Source organism: Pavona decussata, unplaced genomic scaffold (genome assembly GCF_977016875.1).
Source record: "Pavona decussata unplaced genomic scaffold, jaPavDecu1.1 SCAFFOLD_45, whole genome shotgun sequence".
NCBI classification, from domain to species: Eukaryota; Metazoa; Cnidaria; class Anthozoa; order Scleractinia; family Agariciidae; genus Pavona; species Pavona decussata.
In genome coordinates this window covers 2,541,354-2,560,231 of record NW_028145467.1, presented here as the reverse complement: position 1 = coordinate 2,560,231, position 18,878 = coordinate 2,541,354, and the positions used below count along the sequence as shown (strand labels likewise).

At 38.8% G+C, this 18,878-nt stretch overlaps 2 protein-coding genes across 2 annotated transcripts; both read left to right on the top strand.

Moving 5' to 3' along the window:
- The first annotated feature begins 247 nt into the window (after nucleotides 1–247).
- Nucleotides 248–3,191, top strand: LOC146482678 (uncharacterized). The gene is made up of 2 exons (XM_085106927.1): nucleotides 248–386; nucleotides 1,778–3,191. Exons 1-2 carry the CDS (start codon nucleotides 369–371, stop codon nucleotides 2,186–2,188), a joined length of 429 nt encoding a protein of 142 aa, XP_084963053.1. The 5' UTR covers nucleotides 248–368; the 3' UTR covers nucleotides 2,189–3,191.
- Nucleotides 3,192–4,533: 1,342 nt separating this feature from the next.
- On the top strand, nucleotides 4,534–18,804 carry LOC146482677 (1-aminocyclopropane-1-carboxylate synthase-like protein 1). The gene is made up of 15 exons (XM_085107096.1): nucleotides 4,534–4,716; nucleotides 8,175–8,234; nucleotides 9,295–9,365; nucleotides 9,994–10,063; nucleotides 10,253–10,319; nucleotides 10,597–10,694; nucleotides 11,135–11,212; nucleotides 11,605–11,705; nucleotides 11,984–12,073; nucleotides 13,216–13,261; nucleotides 13,558–13,671; nucleotides 14,013–14,043; nucleotides 14,184–14,326; nucleotides 15,048–15,201; nucleotides 16,323–18,804. Exons 1-15 carry the CDS (start codon nucleotides 4,606–4,608, stop codon nucleotides 16,607–16,609), a joined length of 1,521 nt encoding a protein of 506 aa, XP_084963222.1. The 5' UTR covers nucleotides 4,534–4,605; the 3' UTR covers nucleotides 16,610–18,804.
- The last annotated feature ends 74 nt before the right edge of the window (nucleotides 18,805–18,878 follow it).

Sequence of the window (18,878 nt, the reverse complement as noted above, 5' to 3'; positions counted from 1 at the left end):
ACAATTTCGATTTGCTTTAGAATTTTTCTTTCAGCTGTTATATCGGGTTCTGTTTCTGTATTTTTTCCCGTTATGTTTGCAAAAATTCTGCTCGGAAATGGGGTATATATTATGTCAGCAGAAAGCTCACTGCCCGGCAGGTAGTGAATAAATAAAATTCTGCTGGCAGAATTCATCGAAACCTACCATGTATGGGTACAAGGGTTCAACGGGAAAATCACGGGTAACCGAATTTAGCAGCGTAAATGGAAAACCTGCGTAAGTGATATATAAGCAGGATTTTTCTCTTTATTTTTACTGGGTTAATCTACGATTGGACAGAGTGAATAATCGCTAATGACAGGATTTGCAGAAAGGTGAATTTCAAAATGAAATCCTCTACACAAGTGAGTAACCTGTAACACATTTGTAACTGATACAAGAAAACGCTTCTTTATTTCATATTTTATCTTCACCTTTTTTTTATTTTTCTATTCATTTCATCAACTTTAGGTGGATTCAATCAGCTAGTAAACTACCTTACTGAGTTAACTGTAACCTTTGCTATAAGTGCTTTGTTTTGCTTTGCTATACACGCACTTGCAATTGCATTATCTGAGGAAATAAGAAATAATTACACATAGCCTACTTCATACTTCTGTTTTCGATGACGTTTTTGTGGAGACGTCAAAGCATATCTCTGATCGGTTCTAGCGTACTACGACGTCATAAAATCATAATAATCGAATAGCCACATCCTCCGATCAACAGTTTTAAAATCCTCTTCGCAATAGAAAGAAATTCATTTTAACGTCAAAACTTTTTAGAAGCTGGTAATGTAACAGGGGCTTTGGGGGCATTTTAGCCTGTGGCTAAGCGAGAGGTGCCCTGCTACCTACCGGGATCTTTTTAACATCAAGTGAACCAGATCTTCTTCACAGGAAGTCAACATAGCGTTTATTGCAGATTGTGACTCATTCTCTTACAGGTAGAACTCAGAAGCTTTTACTGAAGAACATTTGTCCTATAACAGCCGTAGCCATTAGTATTTCGACAACTCAATTTCACTTCCGTAAGCTTAACAAATGGAGGAAATTACTTTTCTCGCCTTTACAAACTGACGCTCATTTCTTTTTCGAAAGAACAGCGGGTGTTGAACACCTGTGTTTTACTTGACGGTTACAAAGGCTCCGATATTTCCTAAACTGAGTTAAATCTATGTCTGTACTGAAAAATGTCCCATAACAGTAACTGATGAACATTTCGCATCCGTTTTTTCTGAATCAGGGTGTAAAACTAATTATCACTAATCTAACCCTAACAATTCCTTATAATTTTCACGCTTAGCTGAAATAAAGTAATTCAATATTACTGTAACCAATTATGCTACCGTTTTAGTCTCTCTTTTTTGTACCGTTACAAGTTGATTTTCTTATAATTCCCATACATTCATGCAGTTACACATTGCAACTGTAACAGCACCTATAATATACTTTCTCAGTAGTTCTTGAACATAGTTATATAGAGCGTTTTCATTCACGTGACTATCAGCCATATTGGTTTACTGAAACAAAAGAAAATATTTGCATAAAAATAGAGTTCGATTCCCAGAGGTTTAGTTTGGGACATCAACATGGCCGCCATTTCTTTGTTTTGGGACACCAACATGGCCACCGTGACGTCATGTAAAAACACTCTATACTCTAGGTTGCAAAGCAAATAAATAAATAAGTAAATAAATAAATAAATAAATAAATAAATAAAAAAATGAATAAATTGAACAACCTTGTTTCTGCAGATAATTTTGCATATAGCTGTCATCTTGACCTGGTCAAGCCTAAGTTGTACCAAATCTCCCCCTTCCCGGGAGAAACAGGAGTTCTATCGGCAGTCACGTGATCAAGGGACCCAGATCACACGAAAAGAGAATGAAATGACAAGCAGTGTCGAAAGACCTCTCGACGATCCATTTCCACAAAATGGCACCAGCGGTGATAGCGATGACTGGTTTTGTGTTGCACGTCTTGTTCGTCACTGGGATTCTTGTAGAAATCGTCATGTCACTTCGACCCGTTGTAAAAGTCAACACGTTGGCTGTATTCTAAAGAAAGTTCCACCCAAGTGTGAACCAGTTTATGGCTACCCACGGGGAGATCAGTCCAAGAAGAATTGTCCAAAGCTACCAATAAACTGTCAATGTGCTGATTGAATCTGTTCGAAAATAAAATGTCAAACATCAGTACCGGCTAGAATAAACTCAGCTATTGTTATTTAACCAAGAACTGTTCACCTCCCGCCATAAGAAAGCATTTAAAGTGCACCTTATCCTCTCTTGAAAGTGCCTATCTGAGGTAAAAAAAAAAACGATCCTTATCTAAAAATTTGAAGAGATTTTCAAAATGATGAATTATGTCTTTTTCTTTTCTGAAATATCTTCTCTTGTTTCTGGAGATATTTTAGTTTTTGTTCAAAAACTGATGACGTTAAATGACGTCTCAGTACAGAGATAAATCACAAAATCACATGTCAAGAATATCTCGGAAAATATTGGAGTGATGCTGCTCAAACTTGGCACCAGTAATGTACCTCATGCAGGACACAAAATGACGGCTTCTGTGCTGTTGCCATGGCAGCAATTTTGCGTTCAGGTCTATTTCATGCTCGATTGACGTTCTCATTGTAATGTCTGTCTTAATCAGATATCGTTTACTTTCAACGAGCTGGTGAGGTTACGTAGGCAATATGGGCACTTCGTGCGTTTCAAGTAGGACTGTCTGCCTCTCCTTTCCTGGTCGAAAATGGAGATATTTGATTCATAGCAGGAAGGGACTGGGGCCGAGAGTAATGCCATGGCAACATCAAAATGGGTGTCATTTTGTGTCTTACCTGGCGTATCAGTATTATCGGTGCCAATTTTGAATGGGATCACTCCAATATTTCCAGAAATATTCTTGTTTTGTGATTTACCTTCATTGTGAGACTATTTGTGACGTCACCAATTCTTGAACAAAAACTTTTAATTTCTCTTGAACAAGAGAAGATGTTGTAAAGAAAAAAAAGAAAAGAAAACGCCCCTCTTCTTCTATTTGAAATGCCTTTCAAATAGGCATAAGTTATTTTTCACTTAGTATGCACTTTAAGTCCGTCTGAATATTTTCTCAAAGATGAAAGTAGGCTTAGGATGAAATATAAAATAAAATGCCTTTAACTGACGACACAAATGTATAACGTAAAATGCAAAACATGCATTGAAAATGGTAAGCGGGTTTGTTGTACTTCTAATCCTGAAATCCTTCATAAGCGGACAATTTTATTATTCAAATCTTTAGACACTGTTTGCGGATTCAATGACGCTTTATTCCGGGGAAAAATGTTACATCCTCCTGTAGGGGTACAGGACCATACACTGTGTGCGAAATAAACCGATGTTGTAGCGAAGTTTCTTTCTTTGGAATAACGAAGGTCTGTCGAACATCAACGTAACCACACGAAAGCTCACCGAAGGAACATTCTCGGAGACCCAGGGGTAGCATGCCTAGCTGGCGGTTTTTGTTGGTGGGCTCGCGGAGAGCCGGGCCAAAACAAGTGGCGAAGCCACGGAGGAAATGGGGCGAGAGCAGCGACAACGAGCGGCTTTGCCGCGAGGAACACTCGTTTTGGTCCGGCTTTCCCGCGAGCCCACCAACAAAAACCGCCAGCTACATAGGCTAACCTAGCCTGCGTCGCAGAAAGTCTATACAATCCCTGGTATTTAGGTCTTAAGTGACAGGTCAGGGTCTCGAGTGACAATTCAGGCTACAACGCAGGCTAAGGGCCCCCTGGGGCTAAGGGCCCCCCTTATGTGACCTTAACGGGGACGTGCGGCCCAATAGGGTATGGTTTTCAGGGTGTTTTGTATTGAACGGGGTATCTATTTCATCACTTTCTGTCTTAAACAGGGTATTGCTACATGCCCTAATGGCTTAAACAGGATAAGTTTACAGCCGCCTCCTCATGCGCTTCGTTTCGCATTTTGGTCAAAGGCGAGCGCGAAACGCGAGCGACTGGTCTTTTAAAGATAGCCTGTGAACAGGCTCCCAAGTGGGGTATAGGGCGAAGACAAAAATCGAGCACTTGGGAGCCTGTTCACAGGCTATTTGAAGAACGAGGCATATTTCAACGCAGTGAAAGTAATCTGCAAAGGACCGCTGATGGACGCTATTGTAATTCATTGTTATTTATTGATTGCCAATGTATTAAAATATAGTAAGAAACTAGTGTATTCTTATTTCATTCTAGTCTTAAACAGGGTATAGTTTTGGTTGAAATGTCTTAGATAGGGTCTGAAAATGTTGAATTGTCTTAAACGGGATTGGGAAATCAGAGAATTGTGTCTTAAACAGGGTCAGGGTTTGAACGCCCGGGCTACCTAGGCATCTGTTGAGTACCCCCCCCCCTCCCCCCTAAGGCCAACCCAACCCAGGGGTAAAGGTGGAGCGAGTTTTCGCGGTGGAAACGCATTCGACTATGCAAGTACGTCAAGTACGAGGTCACCAAATGGACTTCTTCTCGCACTCAAGGATAATTGCACTCTCTCGCTGATAAATTGAGTAATCTCCTTTTTTGTCATTTATAAATCCTGATAAAATGTCGTACATTTCGTCCCGTGTAAAAGAAATGACTGGATATTTCAACCATGAGGCTAAGTACGTGGGGAAACAGAAACAAAATCCATTCCACAAAACAAGAAATCCACAGGTTGGTCAAAATGAATTACCAAGTCGTTTGATGATTTAATAAGCTTACCATTTAAGGACGGTGCCTACTAATACTGAAGTATTTTTGTGCGGCTTATGACTATGTGGGAAAAGCAGATCTTAGCAAGGCCTATTGGAGTCCAAAAAGAAAATTCGGGGTTACCACACATCTTTCAGGGATAATTTAAATTAAGCAACAATATCTCGATCTAAAAAGCTCCAAAATATAAAGCAATGTATGGGATTTTTTCCTGAATTGAAGCTTAGTTATCTCTGAAAATGCATGGTTACCCTCAATTTTCTTTTGAGATACCAAAAGCATTTGCTAAGTTCTGCTTTCTCTGTATAGTTTTAAACCACGCAAAAATATTCCTGTATTAGTAGGTAGCACCCGAAGGAGACCCTAGTATCTCGCGATGCGCAGAACGTATGCGCAGTAACAATAGTTGGCACCGTCCTTAATCATTTGCAAATATACAAAATACATCTCTGTTGGGGTACGACAGTCACTTCGACTGTAACTCACTTCTAAAAGCGTAAAACTCAGGTATCGTACATGTACGCTTGACACGATGTTCGCGCGCTATCGAGTGGCGAAATGATCCCGACCCCGAACCAAAAATTGACCCCGAAATGATCATCATTCATGCTGACCTGGCCCGAAATGACCCCCAACCAATTTTCGGATGGACAAAACACAAGCTTTTAAAAGTAAAAGTGACTTTCACAGAATAATTTTTAAAGGCCAACTTCAACAAAATAAATAGAGTAAAAATTGGAAGAACTGCTTTGATCTCTTCCAAGATTTGGGACGAGGTGTTAAAAAATAGTAATCATATTATGTGGCTAAACAACCTGATGCACTTATAATATTACAGTGTAAAACATGGCTTACCTTTTTGAAAATAGGAAGATAGCAAAGTATGACTTCTTACGAGTACTGTGCAAAATGACTATCTTTAACTTTGATTCAGTGATTTTTTTCTGAAATTATGCAGGGCTTCTGATATTATGCGATGTTGCGATTTCGCATAATTGACCTAAAATCGCAACAAATCGCATAATTCATGAAAAATCGCAGAATTTGTACAAAATCGCACAATTTAAGAAAAAAAGAGCAAAAACCTCGCTTTATGTTAAGTTCTCCGATAATTTAAGCGTTATCTGAAGGAGTTTTTTCTTTCAAAAGGCCTTAGAAATCACCTGGAAGCGTTTGTTTGTTGATTAAGCGAACAAAATGTGGCTAAATGTAATTTAGGCAAAGTTAAAATCAAGGCAAGTGCTGGTCAGCGGTGCCCGCATGGCTGGGACATGCGGGGCGGCCACCCTACTTTGCAGGGGCCCCTGGGTTCTTACAGCTCACATGTTTGTGCCAATTCATTTCGCATCTGTTCACTTGCCGGAGCTTGTGCTGTTTAAGTTTGTTGCGCGTTCTATGCTTCATTTTACATGCTGGGGACCTGGTGATCATTGGCCCAGAAGAAACAATCCTTTTATGTAAATACACCAATCACAATCATTGATATATTTTTAAGATGTCATTTGATCCCTTCATACTTGCGATGTAGGTATTGGCGTGAAAACTGCGTGATAGTCGCTTGCAATATGTAGTTATTTTGTTTTAATTGAAACAAACATCCTCATTATGGATATAGGTTTGTTGTTAAAACGCCAAGCGCTTCTTCGCGGGAGAAAAAAAAGATCGCACCTTTCAGTAAATATTTCGGCAAAAGACAGGGCAAGAAAGTACCCGAAGGAACATTTCATGTTGACGATGGTCTGTTGTTTACCCTGCGAGCAGTGTCTCCTTCGATCTTCCTAGATGTTTTGCTCTTCATGCAACATAGTGGTTGATCATCTTCGAAAGTTTGTGGTTGACAAGCACATTGAAGCTGAGTCACACAAGCGGAACGTGGAAAAAAATGCGAGTGGGAAGCAACAAACGCTGACTTGACCAAATTAGCAATATCTGATTTTCAATAATTTGAAATGAGGCAACAAATGATTTATTTCAGCTGTTTCTTCATTTCTTCGTGCTCTAATTGCTTCTTGAACAGCAAAAAATGGATTGTGTTCCTCTTAGACCTAATAAAACAAGGTTAAATTAGCTTAAATGAAATCGCATAATTTGCCGCATAATAGACCTTTCTTGCCGCATAATGAGACTTAAAAGTGCCGCATAATTTCCAATTTTTTTCCGCACCCTATCAGAAGCCCTGATTGAGCGTCCATATATACGTCGAATTTTTTCCCGATGCAATGCAAGATTACATAGCACATTTGTTGGCAAAAATTATAATGAAAGAAATGAATAAAGAATCAAATTACAAAGAAGGATTGAGAACCACGGTTTCACTAGCTACTGTGCATCGTGTTTAGCTGAACCACGAGCCAAAGGAAGTGGAAGGTCGGAACAGGATAAGATATTTGTAGCGGTTGTCCAATATCTGAGTCACTGCCTTCAAGTAACTAAGGTGGACTAAGTTGAGAAAGTGGACGCCAATCAAAAGAAAAGCCATTGAAATTATTTTGAATAATTTCTGACAGATTTTCTAGAAAACAGCCAAAAGAAAATTACAATTATACCCGCTGTGAGAAGATAAACTGTTTGTCTGGACATCATAATAAAAGCCAGTTACAGTTTTAATTAGGAATTGTAAACAAAAGCAAATAAAAGACTGAAGAATTAAGTTGCATGTCCAAAATGTCTATTAGTCATAAAACCCGAGAGACCTGTCGGTTCACAAATATTCCACAGTGAAACATGCCATTCCATTCTGAAAATTACTTGGGGATCATTTTGGGGTCAGTGGAAAAAAAAGTGGGGACCATTTTGGGGTTAATTTGGGATCAGGGATCATTTTGGGACCTGTACAGATCCTTCCGGAATCTAAATACATGTATCTCAAAATTAAACTGGGCTTGTTGATTTTTATTGAACTCATGTACTTAAATTACACCAGTTGAAAAGTCTGTTGCACATTTAACGTCTTTGCCTGACCATGTCATTATTATGTTATGTTTTTCACCAGGTAAGATTTCCACACAGCCCCATACATTATAAATTATGCATGTACAGGTTCTGACTCAAACTCTATTGCATTGCTTACTGTTTTTGGAAGAGGGTTTAGTAATTTACTGTAGTGCATGTATACTATTAGTTAGTATATGGAGCTGTGTGGAAGTCTGTCCTTGTAGCCATAAATTATGTGTAGTTCCAGATAATATCCATCCCTCCCCCCTCCCCAAGGGAGGGATGCTCTCAAAGACCCCCCACCCTTGTGGAAATTCTAATTATTTAGCTTCATGTTTTTTTTCAAAATTTTCTCTAAGACAGCCCCCCCTTCCACCCCTCTGGAATTTCCAATCCTTCCTATTGGGGGATATATCGGACATTTTCTTCCTTATATTAATTTTATACATGTAATAAGTAAACAGTGACATTGAATCCTTCTTCAGGGAATCATCAACATGGGAACCAGTGAAAACAAGTTATCATTTGATTTGCTCAAAACTAAGGTAACAACTCGCCTAATGTATTTTAAAACAAACTGGTCAACTCTGGTCGGTTCTCTGTGCACCCAATCTGATAAGTCACTCGAGATAGAGAGAGATGGTGCCTATGCACTTGTAACTGGATGATGACCTTTTAAACTTTGCAACCTGCGATACCCAGTTGCTACGCTGTTAAGTCTGTTACTGCACCTTTCAATAACATGATTGTGGACTCTAAAGTTCAAGACTCAACCAACTGTTTCGCTTTTGACTGCCGTTAATCACTGCAGTGGACTAAAAAAATCCAAAAAGACATAAACGTTTGGCACAACAGGTTCAAAAGGTCATTTTTGTGCTCTGTGATTGGTGGATTATTTCAATCCACTTTGTAGGTTTCTGTATTTTCGCAGTCGGGCCGCGCCAGTTATCTCCGTAATTATGATTGACAGCAGTAAACATGCAAATCATAAAGTTTGAGTTGAAGTTCAGAGTTTGTTTGTTCTTGAAAGGTGCAGTAGTATTTATAATCTTGGTTTGCAGTGACCTCAGGACTGTCAACAGAGTGGCAGAAATATGCAGTGGAACCCAGTTAATATGGACATCAAAGGGTTATGCAAAATTAATGTCCATATTATCTGGCCATCCATATTAAGCAGGCTGTTAGAATATTGTCATATAGACGAAATGTGTTATTGATACAAAGACTTATAAGCATACAAATTAAAAGCAACACTGAGAATGATATTCTCTTCGGAACTGCATAAGTTAAATAAATGCGTACATGTGGATATAACTGTGATGGTCACTCATTTATTCATTCTTTCATCCACAGTTCAAATAATTACAATAAAAAAAATATGCATTTCATATATTCCACTTCCACATTTAACATCTGAACTGAAACTTAAGTTCAAAATGAATAAAACTATTTTCTGAAGTCTTTGCTCAATCAGTTATCATTGATGGCTTTTCTGAAACAATAATTAACAGGGAATTGTAGTGCTGCTGAAATTTAAGCTCTGTTCTAGGTTAAATTCTGCAGGCTTATGAATATTTTAGTTTTAATAAACTTTTTTGTTTTGAGTTTGAGGAAAAAGAATCCAATGCTATACTTGAAGAGCACACACAGTATTTCTGCTGCGAGGGATTACAGAGGTTAGCGATGTTGAATAATTTTAATTGATTAATTCATGCGCTCTTGGTCTCTTGCTTGACATTGTTCTAAAGAATAACTGCATAAGCTTGGGTAGCATTTGAAGGTTCTACAGTTTGTCTATGGGATAAATAAAAAATGAAAAATGGTTGGCTATTGACAGAGCTCCTTACTAGATAAATTTTTCATATCACTTTGATGAAAAACATTTTAGTTACAATTTTAATTTACACAATTTTACACCCTACATATTGCATTACTCTATGGATAAGGACGTCTTCTAAAGAAACTGGGATGCTGCACCAGTGGGGAGTAGAAACAAACGTTTGGTTTATCAACAGTGTCATGAATAACTAAAGGTAAAGTGCTCGCACTCGTGGATTCGAGTACAAACATACTTTTTTGGACGTATTAATTTGTCCAAATGTTCAACTCAGTGTGAAGCTGAACACTCAATGAAGAAGAACAATTCTTGTGAATATTTATGCTCCCCATGTGTTGTTGTTATTACCTAACCAAGTGAAACAAAAAATTAATAGACTAGCCTGCTTGCAGGTTATTGCCAATAAAATTATTGCATTATGAAGTTGACATACATATTTATTTAATTCTTTCCACTTTCTTAACTAGTTTTAGACAAACCATTGCTGATTTTCTCAATCACTACATGAAGCCAGTGGAACCTATAATTCCCGAAGAAGTAAGTGGTTTTTATTTTTGGTCTCAATCTGGCCGTGGCCAGCCACTTGCCTGAGCTTGGTTAATTCCTGTTTTGCAGTAAACTAAAGATCTATTTCAAAACTGGGAAAATGTACAAATGTACAAATACAAATGTATTTGTATTGAATAAGACAAATTTACATCTATAATTTATTATTTTTAATTTCAGCTGATTGTGTCTAATGGATGTACACCATTGGTGGATTCAATAGCATATACTTTGGCAGATGAGGGAGGTAAAGATTGATATCCACGATACTTCAACAAAAAGTAGGCATTTTCACAGGAGTAAAAAAGTATGTAGTTAAAAAGAAAAAACTTGTAAGGGAGTTTGGAAGAATGAAAATATGTTTTGGAAGTGGAGCCATAGATGAGTGTTGAGCCTGTGTGATGGTTAAGTGGTCAGTTTATTGCTGGACATCAGATCTGTGTCTTGTGTTTGACTTTGTCTACTTTGCCTGCCAACTGAATGTGCATCATTGGCCAGTTTACTGATTATCTTTCTCCTGATAGAGGGTCTATTAGTTCCTGCTCCATATTACGGATCATTTTTACTGGATCTGCGATCAAGATCAAGGGTGGTACCTTTTCCAGTTGAACTGTCCAGCAAGGTTAGCAAGGGTTTACAATAATATTATTATAGCTATGTGTAGATATGTTGTAGTTTATTTAATTTATAAGGAATTTTAGGTCAAATAATCCTCAGAGACCCAGGGGCAGACATGAGTGGGGAGAAGGAAAAAAGTTGAAATGGGCTGAAAAAATTTGACTCTACTATTCTTTGCCCAATTTTTCCTGTGTATTTTAACTTTTCCTCATCCCCATTATCTGGCTCTACCTGGGTCTCCAAGGATGGGTCAAAATGATTGAAAATCGTCAGGAACAAAGAGAAATAAAAATTATTAGAACTAGTTTGAAATCATTTTGCCCTAAAATTCATAATTTTTAAATTACTTTAAACAGAAATTATGTTTATGTTGATTTTGTAAAGGCAGCTTGCTCCCCAAGTTTTTGGTACAAGCATTTTAGTGTTTTCTTCTCCCATTTTTAGGTTGGTCCAGGTGAAAGTCAGCCATTTGAACTTTCTGAAGCAAGACTAGAAACTGCATTGAAAAAAGCTCAAGAACAGGTATTAATAATTTTAAATTGCTAACAAAAGGTGGTTTAACAAATGATGAGCAAAACTCAAGGGTAATTATTATTTTTTTTTTAGAAATGTGGGCCTCAACAAGAAATTAAAACAAAATTTGACTCCTTGACTATGGCCATGACCATCACCTTCACTACAAAATTAATATTTCAAAACAAAACAAAAAATAGCCAAAGGTCAAACCTGCACTTAGCCAACAATCTACGAAAGCCTTTCTTCTAAGCTGGAAGCTCTCAGCAGTAATATAGAGCTACAAGACTGTCAATGCAAGGAAAGTTATTTTCATTAGGCTTGTTGGCCAGAGAAAGCAACCTGTTTTTTTAATAGTTCAAATTAAGAGCATGATTTTTCCCCTATTGTTCTTTCCATAGGGGGTGAAAATCCGTGGTTTGTTGCTATGCAATCCTAACAACCCTCTTGGGGTTGTATATTCTAGAGAACTCTTGGAAACTTGTCTACAGTTTGCTGCAAGGTAAGCCAGTTCAGTTTTGCCTGTAACAAAGTGAAAAATTCCCGTTTCAATGAAAAAAAAAAAATAAATAAAACAACAACAACAACAACACAACAACAAAACAAAACAAACAAACAAAAAATGAGGCGTATCCCTCCCTTGTTGTCCTGCAATGGCTAGAATGCCGGTTTGTCTTATTGTCACATTTGCCTTTCAGGATGTGGCAAAGATCATTTCCATTGTTAATTATCATGCTGCGTTGGCGTTTTTCTAATGTAAAGTACACATTACTCTTGCAGGCATTCTTTGCATGTTGTCATGGATGAAATTTACATGCTGTGTGGTTTCAAAGAGGGCTGCTCTGTGACGAATGTACTGAGTTTAAAAAAGTGAGTCACTTTTCAACGGATGGTCTTAAAACCTAAACTATAGTGCTTGGGTAATGCATAATACCAAGAGGCACACAACCTTATTTCCAGCGCCTTTCGTCTCCTCGCAACTTACTACATTTGGAGTGGGGACTCAAATGAAAGACCCTGCGAAGGAGGTTGAGATGCAGGCAACCCAATGAACCAATGGCAATTTCAAGTAAATACATGTAACTGTGGGTGCCAAGTGCTGTTTTTTTTTTTTTTTTTTTTTTTTTTGTTAAATAATAAATTCTCATAAATGACAAAAGATTGTAAGCTGGCCAAAGGTTCAATTAGCAAAAGGATTGAAGGCTTCGGTGCAGGAAAGGACCAGTGTCGGTCAACACAATAATTTTGTTTGTCAGGCTAAAGGCTGGTTTTCACTAGCGACGGAGTCGGAGTCGGAGTCGTAAGCGGAGTCGTAAGAGCACTTATAACCTAGTGAAAATCAAAAATCGGAGTCATAAGCGGAGTCATAAGCGCGACGGAAACGGAGTCAGAAGAATCAGAACGTTTCCATTTTCTTCCGACTCCGCTTACGACTCCGTCGCTTACGTTCCGCTGAAGCAAAGCTGTTTTCACTAGATCAGAAGCTCTACGCTTCTGATTACGACTCCGACTCCGACTCCGTCGCTAGTGAAAACCAGCCTTAAGTGAGACATGTTAAAAGAAAATCACGTTCCACAGCGTGTGGCTACTGACCAAACTGATCCAGATGGATTCACGGGAAAAAAAGTCATTACACGTTTCACAAAAACAAGAGGTAATGATCATTTATAAATAATTAATTAGTAGTCTGCTCCAGGTTTGTTGTCCCCTTCATCTGAGGGCCAGGAAGAGGCGAGATGTTTAAATTTTTAGCATTCTTATTTTGAAGTAAAGAGAGCAAACCACTCGAGCGGGCGTGAAAATTTCTTCCCGTGAGGAGAAGCGACACGCAGAGGGAAATGAAACGTGTATCCTCGTGGGCGGCACTTTTCACGCACACTGGCGTGACTCGCTGGCTTTACTACCCCTGAGAAAAAATAAGGCACAGCTCGCAGTCTAACTATAAATGTAGTTATTGAATAATTTCTCGTGTTGCCTTTTTTTATCTTAACCTTCCATTTTGTTACTTATAGTATCCCTGATAAGGAAAGACTTCATGTCATATGGGGCTTCAGTAAGGTATTTAAACTTGAGTTACAGTGTACTTTGTGTACACATGTTTGGAGAGAGTGCCAGAGCTGGACTATGTTTTCTTTTGTTGTATTTTAGTTACTCTGTCTATCGACACCTTCTGTTCAATCATAAATTACAGGAGGGACTTATTGTCCCTGTATTTTGATAGATTTTTATTCAGCCAGTGACAAAATTCAAAACTAAAGTAAACAAAAGAAATTGGAAAGCACCTTTTGTAGAAAAGTAACGGAAATGTATATAATTTATATTTGAGTTGATGATCCTTTGTTTCGTTGTTGTAGGACTTTGGTATATCTGGGTTCCGTTGTGGTGTTCTTCACACAAGAAACAAAGAAGTTTATCGCGTCCTTTCAGGTGGCTACACACGATTCCATGATGTCCCCACACCAACACAGGCATGATACACCTTTTACTGCACTTATATGAAATTTTGGCATATTAATAAGGAAATTTAGACTCGCGTTTACAGCAAACTAGGGCATTTGCTCGCAGGGTAACGGCAAACGTGAGATTCACATTTATATTATCTTGAAAAAAATTAGTTCATGTACATAGATAAGAATATTGCAAAATAATTATGGCCTTTGATGCTGACGCAAAACTACTAAAATTTTACTGAGAAACTGAAAACAGCGAGCAGCAAGTATAGCTAAACAAGGTCATGTGGTCATTTCTGCTCCTGGGACCAACGAAGTGGCCTGTCTAAAAGTCTTAAACTATAATCGTTCCTCTTCAGGTCCTCTTGACGAATCTCATAAAGGATCGAGGTTAGTTGGAAGCCCTGCATGCTCCCAGGATACAAAGGTTTGAATTCCTGGCCAGACCGCGATTTTGGATTAGTACCTATCTTTTTTATTTTGACGTAATGTGACAGTTTATCAGAAATCTTTCTTCTTTCTCTTCGCAGAATGGTTAGACAGCGTCTATGTACCAACAAACCAGCAGCGGCTTCGAAACGCGCACAAGAGGACTTGCGATGCTCTCCGTGAAGTTGATATTCCGTTCCTTCAAGGAGAATGCGGCCTTTTTATCTGGATTGACTTCAGAGAGGTGAGATCTAGCTACCATGGGCTATGGGAAACATGGGTTTCAACTAAATAAAGATTACATTTATCTCAAATAAAGTTGAATTACTCACAATGAAGTAGTATTTTGTCTTTTCTGGTCGTTTCTCCCCATTTATGTCTAGACCAGAAAAGACAAAATACTACTTCATTGTGAGTAACTCAACTTTATTTGAGATAAATGTAATCTTTATTTAGTCAAAACCCATGTTTCCTGTAGCGCATAAATCTTCGTAGCATGTTCTCCATCTGTTTCCATACATCCTTTTTCAAGCGGCGGGTTTTGCCAAGAGCATTTTGGTCTTTCTTAATATTGTCACGTTTTCAGTGAGCTTATAATTGGGAAGCATTTGACAGGAAAAAGTCAAGTGTTCCTTGGTTCAACTCTATATTGGGCAGTTTTACGTTACAAAATACAACTATCCAAATGAGTTTTTTCCTGCTGTGCACTTTTGGTGCTTCTTTGTTCCACTTGAATTTTATTTTAATTGTAAATTTAGAACTGCATAGATTTATTTTTGCATTTTAGGATGTATGAATTTGTCAATGGTTGCGAATTTTAACGTAGTTTTAGCATGATTGTACATAGTTTTATCTGTTATTTGAGTTCGTTTTGATTTGTGTCCCCAATTAGTCCACAGGACTAAATACTTTGACACTTCAATGAAGTTATAATTAAACATTACTTATCAGTTGTTCTCTTTTAGCTTGTTCCATCATCGACATTTGAAGAAGAAACGCAACTTTTGGATTGTATGGTAGCTAATGGTGTGTTTATTTTCCCTGGATCATATTTTTGTTGTCCCGAACCCGGCTGGTTTAGACTCGTATTCGCCATGGATGCGGAAACTCTTCAACTTGGTAAGTGACCCTTGAATTTGGTTGCGGCTTGCTGAACAGGCTATGACCCATAATACCATTAACTCGGAGCCATTCTGTTTTGTGAATTCTTAAAATATCCTTTGAAGATAAAAAAAAAATGATACTGTCTACATGTAACTTGAGAATCACCCTGCAAACAGAACCTCTTATAGGCTCGATTACCAGCCACTGTTCGGGAAAATGAGCCCGCACTCATCCCCCCCACTCTTCGGGGAGGATCACAGACCGGTCCCGGGAAACGGCGGAAATCGAGCCTACGCCTCTTAGGAATCATGCAAAGGCTAAAGGTTTTGTTAACACTGAGGGTGTTGGAGAACTTGAGGATGGTAAATGTCATTCTTGATGATAGAGTGCCCTGAACCATATTTCAATTATCTATCCATTGTGTCCAGTTTTTATAATGCAGCTACCCGGGGGGGGGGGGGGGGGGAGGGGGGGGGGAGGGGGGGGGGTTACTCAACAAAGTTTTTATACAGGGAGGTTCCCCTCCGAGCTCTGTACCCTTGCTCTTTTATATACTATTTTTGACAGGAAAGGTGACCCTTTCATATAATTTACATAGGAAATGGTCCCCCTTTCACATACCTACTGTACAGCACAAACACTATCTTTTTTCTTTACGCAAGAAGTAGCGAAATTTTACCGCACGAAATTCAGACAAATCCCCGGAAACTAGCTAGGAGTAAAGGACTCAAGAGAGGTATCGTCTGCTAGTTCCCACAGAAACGGGGTTTACCAGTTGTAACAGTGTTTTTGGCAAAGCATAACATCTCAGGTACTTGAAACTATGTTTGAACCCAGATATTTTCACAGGGCTGAAAGAACCAGAACATCAAGAAAAATATATATCACTACCAGCAAAAACTGAAATGGTATAGAGTCACCTTAAATGCCTAAATGACAGTTTTCCCTACCCTCTTCTACACTTTGGCTCGTGAAATACCTACCCTTTATATACCTCCTGAAAAAGGTGCTTTTGGACAGATCCTCCTCGTATAGTCCCGGGGGGGGGGCAGCTACCAATGACCTAGTTGTAGCTTGCCCTGCACGAGTTGACGTACTTTCATTATATCTTTTTAACATGTCCTGTTTTGTCCTAGGGTTGACAAGGTTACAGAAAACAGTCAAAAGCGTGCGTGCTGACAAAGCGACAAGGCTGGATGGAGGAACACGAGACACACAGGAGCTTGTTGATCATAATAAAGACAGTGTTGGCTGTTCAATAAATACCGATGATGAATCGCTTGAGGATTTATTACGCACCTTGCACCGTCAGATAAAGGACAGCGATTGGTTAAAGGAAAATACTGCAGAAAAATGGGCTGCAGAAAACCCAGAACTGGCGAAAGCATTTTTACATCAAGAGACAAAATGTACCGAGAAATGATCTCATTCCTTAAAATACTCAAAGACTAGGTGTGATTATTAAAGTAACCTCCGTTAGCCTTGTCACCATCCACTGACTCCCCCCAAGGGTGTATTTATGAAGTACTGTATATTATTCGGGATCCATTACCAATAATAATTGTTATAGTCTTTCTATTTCGTGGGCATGGTATAATCATGGCGGATATCCCGGTATGGTCCCTAAGCCAATGAAAATTCTTGGATTGTATTATCCAATCTGAAATGGTACTCAATGAGATTTCTGGCTGTCTGAGCGGTCTACAGCTTTTTGCGATATGGAGCACTCACGAAATGATGGGCAGAGAAGCAAATGGAAGGAAGATCTATCTGGTATCTGGCCTAAATAAAAGTTTGGCGGACGTGATGCGAATGTAACAGGATATTAAAAAAAGAAATCCACTGACTTGTACGGGCTAACTGTCGGCATTGTTGCGTACACATTTGCAGATAAAAATGTGACACGGTCATTCTCGATCCCTGAGGTCTTCTCTTTGCTCAGTCAACAACTGCAGTCAAGCCAAAAGGGATTGAGCTCTTCCCTTTTCGGCTAGCGTCCCACGCAGTCGTTTGTGGGGAGGAGGTAATTCGAGTCCCCTAAAAACGACTGCGTGGGAGGCTACTTTTCGGCATGCGTAGTCAAGCCAAAAGCTCTGGTAGTCGAGAATGTGACACTGTCGGAAACTTTTCTGATGTTGCGGTGACAACAAGGTCTTTATTGAACTAAGTTATTCGGCAAGTATTAAATAAGACGTCACTCAAAAATACATGTTCACGTCTCATGTACTTTCTGATTATTCCGACCTCTTCAACTCGTGCAATGTGGCCGGATTATTGAGAAACCGATACTGAACAGCTATAGTGTTCAATTTCAGAAAGCAAGGAGAAGCGTACCGTCGTGTGCCCATGTTTTCCTTAAAACCTTGGATTTGATCATTTCACGATTTTTTTGCAGAGGACGTCAGAGAAATGTACAATTTTTAACCACACGCAGAGCCATTGTCCTTGATTTTGAAAAGATGGTCGATGAAAACTTTTCATGAAACGACACCGAAGCATTGGTGTTTTGGTCCCAAAAAGGATCAGAACGACGTGAAAAGAGTAGACTGCAAGAGGTCTCTGTTTTGCTCGTGAATCCGCGGGGAAGAATGAAACATATTCAAGGGGTGGGTCGCGCACGAGCGAGTAGCGCGGGCCCCGGAAGGCCACTCGGGACTTTGTTGCTTCTCTGCCCGACAATCCGGCAAGATTTCCGCGGACGCTTCTGGGAAATAGATCTGCAATAATTAAACAGAAACTGATACAGAAAGAGACGTGGCCCCATATAAATATGAGTCCATCCAAATTATTTTTACATGAGGGAGTTTCAATAGTTGATCTTTTATTCTTTCACACAAGACAGCAAACTTTTTCACATTACATTTTTTACAAACTATGAGAAAAGTTTGATCAACCATTTTTGTTGCTGATCTTTTCACCAGCGATTTGGAAAATCCACTCAAAAGCTCACACAAACAAGAAGTTTTCTGTTGGAATGTGAAATAAGTCAAACCTAGTTTGCACCAGAATGAATATCAATATAAATAAAGGAATTTAATAAAACTAGTTTGACTAGTATACCTGTAGATGAAGTTCTTGATGGTTCATCTTCTCGGGTACTGACAATCAATTACTGACAGACGAAAAGGAACTTTCGCAAATTAGAACCTAATAAATATCACAGAGGGGTAGCTTAAACAACACCCCATCTGCCTGAAAGACCATCTCAAAGTTTTCCTAAATTTCGCACGTTGGCTGAGACAAGAAAGTAACTGTTACCACTGCAATACGCCATAAAATTAACAAAAGTTTTATCTTTGACTGCGGTAGCTTTGCTAGACGCAAAGTGAGCTATTGCTGAACAATAATTGTTCTCAAACTCAACAATTCATCAAGAGAAAACAAAGAAAATCACCACTGTGGCCGTGGTTTGGGTATGTGTTCCTAATTACCATTAAAGTTTGCAAACTTTAGCCTTGAATTTCTCCAAGAATTATTGATCATTTAAGAAGCCATATCAAACACTTGAAAGCGTGTTTCATCAGTTAACACGCCTTTTCGTGTTTGATATATTACATCAAAAAATGTTGGGAATTTTGCAGTCAATCCAATTGTGGGTGGCATTTCTTAGATTTCCAGACCCCTGAGCCATAAAAAACATCTACAATACATGAACACGAGACACACAGGAGCTTGTTGATCATAATAAAGAC

Bases quoted from the DNA above. Each gene is read 5' to 3' on its own strand.
- LOC146482677 (XM_085107096.1), top strand. From the start codon at position 4,606: ATGTCGTACATTTCGTCCCGTGTAAAAGAAATGACTGGATATTTCAAC. The intron at 11,706-11,983 runs GTAAGCCAGTTC...TTACTCTTGCAG, and splicing joins TGTCTACAGTTTGCTGCAAG to GCATTCTTTGCATGTTGTCA. The intron at 13,262-13,557 runs GTATTTAAACTT...TCGTTGTTGTAG, and splicing joins TCATATGGGGCTTCAGTAAG to GACTTTGGTATATCTGGGTT.